Genomic DNA, 10248 nt, shown 5'->3' on the forward strand with positions numbered 1-10248 from the left:
ACCACCTCAGTTTTTCCTTCATTTAATTTCAGAAAGTTCTGGCACATCCAGTCGTTAATTTGTTCAATGCACTTAGTCAGTTTTTGTATTGGACTATAGTCCCCTGGCGATAAGGTTATGTAAATTTGTGTGTTGTCCGCATAACTATGGTAACTCCATATAAAGCACAATATTCCTGGCAAGTTTCAGACACACAGCTAGTCTCCATCTGAAAGTCAATAGTTACAGTAATTTATCCTTGCGTGACATGTTTTAGAAGACTGTTCCTTCCCCTTACACACAAACTCAACTTCCTTTCTCTTATTCTTTAGCCTATGCCAAACATCCAATTTGACTTCTCTAAATCTGGTGTGGGGTTGCTACATATCCGGGGCTGTACAAGGTTGCGAAATATCCATAGCTGGACATTGCCCTTGGTTAAGGCACCTCCCTTATTTGTTTCAACCTCGTGGCCATTTCTCTTCATTGGCAGTATTTTTGAAAATGGGCCAAGACTCTTTATCTACAGTACGCATATCCAGGAGAGGCTGGTTCTATCTAGGACATGCTGTGTCTTTGGACAGAACAGAGCTGTAGATTTAAAAAAGAACACTGCAAAAACATAGTTATTCTTTCCATTTGTTATTAACTCAAAGGCACTGTGAAGTCAAGCGAATGCAACATGTTTTGAGTTGAGACCATGCACACTTTGTTGCTGACATTGCTTAAATGTGCATCCGGTATGTTCTTTGTATCTTTCCTGTTTAAATTCCTGATGCCCCATGTGTTTTACATACCCCAAGAAGTTGAATCTTGACAAATAAATAGGCTATATGATTATATACTACATGTCTCTGTCCATTTAAGAGCCTCAACATCTGGAAAGGGGAGGGACTGGAGAACCATATCACATCTGAGTCTCCTATTACAATGGGGAAAGTGGTATGCAACAAGGAGAGAGGAAGGAAAACTAATTCTTCCGAATTAGAAAATTCCGAGCAGAAGAAAGAGAAAAGTGTCTGAAATACAGCAGAGAAACCAGCAGCATTCAGAATGCCATTGGAGATGGACAAGGTATGTCTTTTCTTATTCAATCTAAAGACTAAACATTTCGTTCAAAACATCTACTTGTGCTTCACTCTCAAGGGGTTCATTTCTTGGTTAACATGTAATGCTCCGGAAAAGAGAATGGACTTGTGGACTGACGTATTTTAAAACGCAACTTATTACTAAATCTTTGAATACACCATGTCCTTTTGTTTAGCTATTTGTTGTTCCTCTCATTTCAAGATGACAAGAGACAAGTAGAAGTTCATTTTTTAACATTCTGTCTTCTGTGTCTGCAAATGACAGTGAACAATCTTTGCATTCTTTTCCACACAGTAATATTGCTGCAGAACCATCACTCACACGCAATGACCACACGCTTTGTATGTTTTTCTTTTCTGTCTTTCTTTTTTTATTAAGCTCTCTCGACCAGAAATATTTGATTTCCATGGAGTCTGCATGACTCACTTTTTCACAGACAACTGGGAGAACGTTCAAAACTTTCAGGCCAGGCCAGATGATATCCTTATTGCAACCTACCCCAAAGCAGGTCAGTCCATATACATTAACAGAAAATATAAATGCTTTATGAGCTCATAAAACATGTGTTTATTGCAGTGAGGTGTTGCGATAGTCTCTCTCTCTCTCTCTCTCTCTCTCTCTCTCTCGCTCTCTCTCTTTCTCTTTCTCTCTCTCTCTTTCAGGAACAACATGGGTCTCTAACATCCTTGACCTGCTGAATTTTGGTCAGACAGAGCATCAGACATCCATCCCAATCTTTGAAAGAGTGCCTTTTTTGGAGCTCATCATCCCAGCTTACGGTTCAGGTTGATCAAACATACTTGTACAGTACATGCATCACAAACTTACACCTTAAGTGTACCGTGCAGGGACTTTTTCTCCTTTTGCTTAAACTTCTTTGAGTATAACTGCTGTATCTGAAAAGTTTCTACGCCTTTTATTAGTTTATTATTAAACTATTAAAACATTTTCCAGAATCAGGGCTTTTGTAAGTGAGGAAATGGGAGTTTGATTTTCTTTCTAATTGGGTGGAGAGCGACACTCCAAACAGCCAAGCAGAAAATTGAAACCCCATATGTAAAATCACGCAACATAAGAACAGCAAACAAATGTACCCATTACTTCTGCCCTGTGAAACTTTGCTTACTGCATCTTTACCTCTTCATTCAGGGAAAGACATGGCAGACAACCTCCTGACTTCTCCTCGAATCATTAAAACTCACTTTCCAATCCAGTTTGTGCCAAAGTCCTTTTGGGAGCAAAACTGCAGGGTCAGTAGTTTGTGTGTTCTTTGCATTGTATCAACTACAAGTAAACCCCCTTCGGTCGCTATTTTCCCCTGGCCCTACCTTGACCCCTGAGACTTTTGCCCCTGCACCCCCGCCCTCTTCACTGCTTTCACCTAAAACCTCCCCTGATCCTCCTTGACCACCCTTGCCCCATCCCTTGAAAGTATCCTGTGCAATGGGCAGAGCTCCAAGCTGTGTTAATTGTACATTTGGAAGGGATGTAAAAAAAGGTGCATGATTCATATCTGAAAAAGCATGCACAACTAGAATAGAATATATAAATAGAATGCCTTTATGGCCATTGCACATTACACAACTACATTTGGTGTGGATTTCCTGATAAAGCACAGTATCATCCCAAACATGCTTGCACGCTTACACACCACATACAGTACGCGCACCTGCCCAGCTGAAAAACTAATAATAAAAAAAGATCAAATTTGAGGCAAGTCAACCACCAGTTACAACAAACACTTGGTGTGTAAAAGTGTACTATGTTTCATTTATTGTTGGTCTTCAGATCATTGAAGTGTTTTCTTCTTCTGCAGATGGTCTACGTGGCACGCAATGCCAAAGACAACATGGTTTCTTATTTTCACTTTGATCGCATGAACCAGATTCAGCCAGAGCCTGGAGAATGGAGCAGCTTCTTCCACAGATTCATGGAAGGAAAGAGTATGTACTGTATGATTATGTCTTTTATTGATACAGAGATGCTTGGATTTTTTTCTGAATATGACAGTGATTTAATGTGTTGTTCTGTTGCTATACAGTGGTGTTTGGATCCTGGTATGACCATGTGAACGGCTGGTGGGAGAAGAAACAGACATACTCAAAACTCCATTACATGTTCTACGAAGATTTGATTGAGGTAATTGAGTTGTTCTGTGTCTCTTCCTACTCAGGCTACCTTTCCTTTCTAGCTGGTAACAGTGCATTGATTGAGACAACTGTGTTTCCAGGATACTGGACGGGAAATAGACAAACTCTGCTCCTTTCTCGGTTTGTCTCGTTCAGTTGAGGAGAAGAACAGAGTTACTAGTGGAGTGCAGTTTGACAGCATGAAAAAGGACAACATGGTGAACTACTCTACGAACTTTGTTATGGACTTCAAAATTTCTCCTTTTATGAGAAAAGGTAAGCTTTGGTGCACAACCTTTTGACATTAATGAACATCCGTTACATTCAAACCATTACCAAATGAATTGAAACAAAAATAAAGACTTTCAGCTCCTTAGAACTTTCTTTGTATTTCTCAGTATGGCTATGTTCAGAATATTGTGTCACTCATGCGCAGAAACTCAAGTTAAAAAAATAAGCCCTCTTCTGAAGAGTCCAGTTTTTTTTTAACAACTGTGTGGAGGAGGGGTGGGTGTTAAGTGCTATCACGGAAGGCTTGTATCATGTGGTTACACCAACAGAATTGTCGTCATTACCCAGAACTCCCCATGGGGCCAACAGAAACTATGCACTCGTTTCAATGAAGAAATAGTTTAAAGGTGCCATGCCACACAGAACTGTTTTTATTTGCATTTTTTGAAGTACGTTAGGTCCATATGTGTTTGTGTTATGTTGTGAATGTGAAAATGAACTGCTACCTCTTCTGTCAGCTCTAGCCAATGAAAAGAAATAAGTGGAGAAATCAGGCCAATTACAAAAGCTGGTTAGTCTGACATCATGTTGCATGAGCAATGAGCATTACTATTCATGAGCTTGGCCTGTTGCACTGGGTAAAGGATGCTGATAACCAGGCTCTCATTGGCTAGCTGCTAGCCAATCAGAGTCTAGCAGCTTAGCTCGTTGAATATTAATGAGAACTGGCACAAATCGAGCTGAGTCTTCCTGCAGGCTTTCTATACCACGCTAGAATGGCTTGAAACAAGGTAACCAAGGCATTTTTGCAACAAAAAAATTGTAAGTCCATGGTAGGACTTGGTAGGCATTACCGCAAAGTATTGAAATATGTGTGGGGGGCACCTTTAAATGTTCGTGAAAAGAAAATCAAATCTTTTAGCTAAAAAAACGAAACAAACAGTGATTCTCTCTGTGGTGCTGCAGGGAAGGTTGGTGACTGGAAGAACCATTTCACTGTGGCCCAGAATGAACAGTTTGATGAAGACTACAAGAAAAAGATGAAGAATTCCACACTTCAGCTCCGCACTGAATTTTAAACAGGACTGGACAGGATGTTTAAAGAGGACATGTGGTCTATTTGTGAAAGACATCTAGTTATTGTTGCCTCTAATGCAGTGATTCTCAAAGTGGGGTTTGTAGCACTCTGCCATGGGGTCCAGGGTTTTCAGATTCATTCATATAAATCATAATGTAGGTGTTTTTTTCCTTTCAAAAGGCTTTACAGCTCCACAAATAACATTTCATATTTCAGGTATTTCATATATAGATTCATTTCATATATTTAAGATTTCTTCAATAACACTAAAATGTAGCAAAAATGCAAATGTAGAAAAAATTAACCAATGTTGTAATTGATTAAAAATCCTTAAATAAAAATGTACTCCTGTTCACCACATTGCCCACATGTCCAGTTTAACTCTTCAGAAGAAGGAAATGTTAATGTGTAATTAAAGATCAGCTATGACTAAACTATTTACAGTAATATTCTCAAATGAGAGCAAGAGATTAGTATCATCAATAAAACAAATACAATTTTTTTTTTTTTTTATCTATAATTTTTATATTTGCAATAAATCAAGAACTCATTTATGTTGTTCATTTTGTTTGTTTTTCTGTGTAAGAGACATCAAATAACAATATGATCAGATAATAGGTAAAAAGAACATAAAAATAACACTTCCCTAACGTTTAGTTACTTGTTTGACCAGTCTAAGCTAACAGAGTAACACAGGGCAGCAGCATGTCAGCGAGTTCTTTTATTACAAAACAAACTGACTTCTTGACACAACCACTGATTTGGGAAATATCTTCTCAGCAGAGTGAGTGGGCTGCTTTGAACTGTAGGTTTTAAAATGTGCTGCATATTAAAGTTATTTGGTAAACTTATATTTGATATAGCAAGTATTTTACCAAGCCATTTTAACATTTTCCAGGATTACTTTTAGCTAAGGTAAATAAAATATTTTAAAATATAGGAGTCAACCAGTGCTTTACTTAAGAACAATTTTGAAGTACTTACTTCACTTGAGTATTACCACTTCCTGCCTCTTTATACTTTTACTCCACTAGGCAACATGGGAAAGATACTAACTACATATATGTGATAAATTTGGTTCAAACTATACAGAATCAGATTGCTCATACACAATATAAATCAACTAATGACTGTGTTATGACCCTTAAGTTCATGCCTAGGGGAAGCTAGGAAGTAACATAAATCAACATACACTACCGATCAAAAGTTTGGGGTCACTTACAAATTTCCATTAAACTCCATTATAGACAGGATACCAGCTGATCTGAGTGGGTGGTTGATCTTTATTGCAATATCTACATTTCCCATTATCAGCAACCATTCATCCAATGTTCCAAATGCTCATTTTGTTTACTAATCTGATATTATTTTAAAAAACTAACTAAGAAAACATTAAACAACCCTTTTGCAATTGTGTAAGCACATAATGTAATCTGGAAACTGCTGCCCTGGTTAAAAAAAACAAGGCAACTGATCTCAGCTGGGATTCTGTCTAGAATGGAGTCCAATGGAAATTTGTGAGTGACCCCAAACTTTTGACCGGTAGTGTACATAAATTATCCTAATTTCACTATCTAATTATATATATACATAAATAAATCCAATCCAATCCACTTCATTTATATGGCACGATTTTAACAAACACAAGGTTTCCAAAGTGCTGCACAAAAAGATAATACAGAATAAATAGATAACACAATAAAAGCACAATAATATATATATATATATATACAGTATATATATATATATATATATATATATATATATATATATATATGTGTATATGTGTGTTTGTGTATGTATATACATACATGCACACACAAATGTAAGATACAATAAAATGGAAAAAATAAAATGCACTGCCGGCATATGGTAAAGGTATACACCAAAGATCATCCCTCTACCTGGTGTTAAAAGCCAAAGAAAAGAGGTGGTTTTAAGAAGAGTTTTAAAATGAGACAGAGAGGAGGCCTGTCTAATGTGCAGGGGCAGCCCATTCCAAAGTTTTGTCCAAATGTTTACATGTTGGCAGGACGTTGTGAAATATTTTGTTCCGTCTTTTGCTGTACGCTTTGTTGGTGAGATGTTTGAGTCACACACATCTCGTCTACATATCAGAAAGACACTCACTCCCGCTTGGTCAGTGGCTGGACGTGGGACAGCTGGGATTTTCTCAAGTAATGAAAATGCGAAAGGGGCCCTGCTGTCAATCATTGTCTTCCAGTGCAAGAGGTGTGTGTCAGGCAGGGAGCTGGGATCATGACCACAAAGCTGAAAGAGTCTGATCAGTGCAGAAAGAAGCAAAGGAAACTGTAAACAAAGTTGTACCTTTTACTATTGATATAGGCAGAAATCTAATTCCATAGTTCAGGGGCGGTTAAATCACATCTGCCAGGGGAGGTGATTAATGTAACAGTAAAGTAAGATTTACTATTAACACAAGTGAAGAAACACACTGGGAGAAGAGGAAAATACAACCAGGAAAGAGCAGTCAGAAACCAAAAGTAACATGGAAAAGGTATGGCTACAGATCATTTTTATTTTTGATAACGTTTGTTTTTTCTCCAAATTATGATTCCTTTCCAGTGGTGTTCAGTTAGACAAGTAGTCAGGAAGAGGTATTCAGATCAAGTATTTAAGTAAAGGTAGCATTACCAGACTGAGAAAATACTCCACTACAAGTTAAAGTCCTGCATTCAAACCTTACTTAAGTAAAAGTAGGTATGTATAACAGCAACTGTAGTTTAATTTAGCGATGCATCAGTATATTTGTAGCGTTGTTGCTTTCCTGTAAGAAACACCTCTTATATAGGAAAAACAAAGTTTTTATGCGTTCAGAAAAACAGCCCTGATTTTGTGACCAATCCACTCTCTGTTCATTTCCGAAGATGTTTTCTTCCTTTTTCGATTCTTAACTTATTGTTGTTTCTCTTCTTTTTTATTTTTATAAGACAATCTGACTTGAGTTTGATTACACAATGATATGTTTGCAGTGCACGTTTTGATTCTGTGCTCTCTTTTTTCCAAAGCTGGCTGTAACGTCTCGACCAGAACTGTTTGATTTTCACGGAGTCTGCATGACTCACTTTTACACAGACAACTGGGAGAACATTCAAAACTTTCACGCCAGGCCAGATGATATACTACTTGCAACATACCCCAAAGCAGGTCAGTTGACACACACATTAACAGGATGTGCTTCGCTTCATACTGTAGTTTGGATTAGATATGTGTATAGAAGTCTACAATGATCTGAATTTATTAACCCAAATTCCCCCTCTGGGAATCATCTTATCTTATTTTTATTTATTGTTTATAGTACTATATTATCTCAGATTTAATAAATTATTGTTTCTTTTAGGAACCACCTGGGTAACCTGCATCCTTGAACTGCTGAATTTTGGTCAGACAGAGGCTCAGACAACCATCCCTATTTATCACAGGGTGCCTACATTGGAGGCCACTGCTTTCTGCAGCCAGGTTGAATTAAATATTGTATACTCAAAATATTACTTAAGTCACAAACATGCAAACCCTTTTATGCCTTTGTGGCAATTCTCAGTCCTGCTTAAATCAGTAAACTAAATTGTTCAAATTGATATACATGTCATTCTGTTGCATTGTATATAGCATATAATATTATTAAATCATTATCATAAGGTTCCCTCAACACAGCTCTCTCAGATTGTTTCCCAATACTTGAAATACAAACGTTATTTTTTATTTTTTGCACTAACACGCACATGTGGCCTGAACGGCATTATCACAGAGAACTTCAGATTAAAACACACAAAGAGAGTGTGACTTTATTCTCTGCTCAGGACGACATTACTCCACCATCTCTTTTCATGGAAAATATTTGTTTACTGCTATATTAATGCTCTAAATGTGCACAGCCCTTTAATAATAATTCATTGGTGAATTTATTGTCATCATGGAATCTGAATGTTTAATGTGTATCTGTATTCTCTTGTAATCACCACAATGTACTATTCACTGATTCACTGTAAACTGTTTTGATAACGTGCAGGATTGGGGCCTTCTCCACCCATGTACAGAGGAACAGACCGTCTGGACAACCTCACTATCTCTCCTCGAATCATTAGACTCACGTTCCAGTCCAGTTTCTGCCAAAATCTTTTTGGGAGCAAAAGTCTAAGGTCACAAAAACTTTTAAATGCTTTTAAAGATTCTTACACATTGTTAAGGAGATTATTCAAACTGCCCACACAACAGTGGTTTGGTTTTTACATAGAGGAATAATCAGACTTAAAACAGATCTTTACTAGGTTTGTGTCTGTCTTACATTCTTGTTATTGTGTTGTAAAAATAGGAACAGCGTTTAACAGCAAATCAATTTAAACACCATGTAGGGTTTTCATTTCATGTGAAGGCTCAATGATGACAAAAGGAAACAGTGATATCAGATGAAGATGCACTACTGATAATGTAAGTGTTTTTCTGTTGTGTGTGTGTGTGTGTGTGTAGATAGTGTACGTGGCCCGCAATGCAAAGGACAGTGTGGTGTCTTATTTCCATATGGAACGCATGACTATATTGCACCCAGAGCCTGGAGACTGGAGCAGCTACCTCCAGAGATTCATGGAGGGAAAAAGTATGAATGAAATACCGTGATTCAGATGCTCGCATTGGAAATGCACAGATTTTCTTCGTATTTCTCAAATGCTTTCATTTATTGTTCTGTTACTTCAGTGGTGTTTGGATCCTGGTTTGACCACGTGAACGGCTGGTGGGAGAAGAAACAGACATACTCAAACATCCATTACATGTTCTATGAAGATCTGATTGAGGTACGTTTTTGCGGGTTGTCTTTTGTGTGTGTGTGTGTGTGTGTGTGTAATTTAGAGTTCTACTAATCAAGTTAGTTTTTCATAACGCTGCTGTAGGTGGTGATAGAGCATATACTAATGCAATATTTTACATTGGACCTCGTTTCCAGGATACAGGACGGGAAATAGACAAACTCTGCTGCTTTCTTGGTTTGTCTCCTTCTGCTGAGGAGAAGGAAATAATCATAGGCAAAGTGTCATTTGATGTCATGAAAAACGACAACACGGTCAACCATTCAAAAGTGAAAGTGTTCGATTTCACAAAGTCTTCCTTCATGAGGAAAGGTACAATACATGTGAGATGACATAAAATCAGATCTCCACCTTCAGCTAAAATATATATATGTACACATACATTTTTTTGGTTCTGCAGGGAAAGTTGGCGACTGGAAGAACCACTTCACTGTGGCGCAGAATGAAAAGTTTGATGAGAACTACAAGCAGAAAATGAAGAATTCTACACTGCAGTTTTGCACTGAAGTTTAGAGGCTGTGCACTGCTGTGCATGTCCTGAACTGTGGTTCATTTGATAAAGATGTTGATTACTGAGTCAGATGATACATTTGATTGATACAGACATTGTCTAATTAGTGTGGTAATTCTTGACTTTCTTGTTTAACCCTTGTTAAATCTCATTTTACTGTGTTCAAAAATCAGTGTTATGCTAGTCATTTTTCTGAACTTATTTAGATTGAGACTGGATTTAAATTGATGCTGAACATAACTAAGTCCAATCAACAACAGTCTCAGGGAAACAATATCAGAGTATATTTAACCATTGTAAAAGATTTAAAAAAAGTTTAAATCTAAATCCCACAATTCTAAGTAGAAGGTAGTAAGCAAATGAGCATTTTTTCAGTGCTTTGGAGGCCTAAATGAATTTAGGATGCAA

The 10248-nt window shown here is 37.4% G+C and overlaps 1 protein-coding gene and 1 pseudogene across 1 annotated transcript; both read left to right on the plus strand.

Annotated features, from left to right (window-relative positions):
* The first annotated feature begins 795 nt into the window (after window positions 1-795).
* LOC117948095 (cytosolic sulfotransferase 1-like) lies at window positions 796-5061 on the plus strand. Its single transcript, XM_034877567.1, has 8 exons — window positions 796-1053; window positions 1447-1576; window positions 1731-1853; window positions 2218-2318; window positions 2885-3011; window positions 3110-3207; window positions 3299-3473; window positions 4395-5061. The coding sequence occupies exons 1-8, from the start codon at window positions 1033-1035 to the stop codon at window positions 4505-4507; spliced, it is 888 nt and encodes a 295-aa protein (XP_034733458.1). The 5' UTR covers window positions 796-1032; the 3' UTR covers window positions 4508-5061.
* Window positions 5062-6763: 1702 nt separating this feature from the next.
* Window positions 6764-10135, plus strand: LOC117948096 (annotated as a pseudogene).
* The last annotated feature ends 113 nt before the right edge of the window (window positions 10136-10248 follow it).

Source organism: Etheostoma cragini, chromosome 7 (assembly GCF_013103735.1).
Source record: "Etheostoma cragini isolate CJK2018 chromosome 7, CSU_Ecrag_1.0, whole genome shotgun sequence".
Lineage (NCBI taxonomy): Eukaryota > Metazoa > Chordata > Actinopteri > Perciformes > Percidae > Etheostoma > Etheostoma cragini.

What these genes read in the sequence shown, in the direction of transcription:
- LOC117948095 (XM_034877567.1), top strand. Translation starts at nt 1,033, where the DNA reads ATGCCATTGGAGATGGACAAG. An exon ending in TGCCATTGGAGATGGACAAG is followed by an intron (nt 1,054 to 1,446) that starts GTATGTCTTTTC and finishes TTTTTTATTAAG; the next exon opens with CTCTCTCGACCAGAAATATT. An exon ending in CATCCCAGCTTACGGTTCAG is followed by an intron (nt 1,854 to 2,217) that starts GTTGATCAAACA and finishes CTCTTCATTCAG; the next exon opens with GGAAAGACATGGCAGACAAC.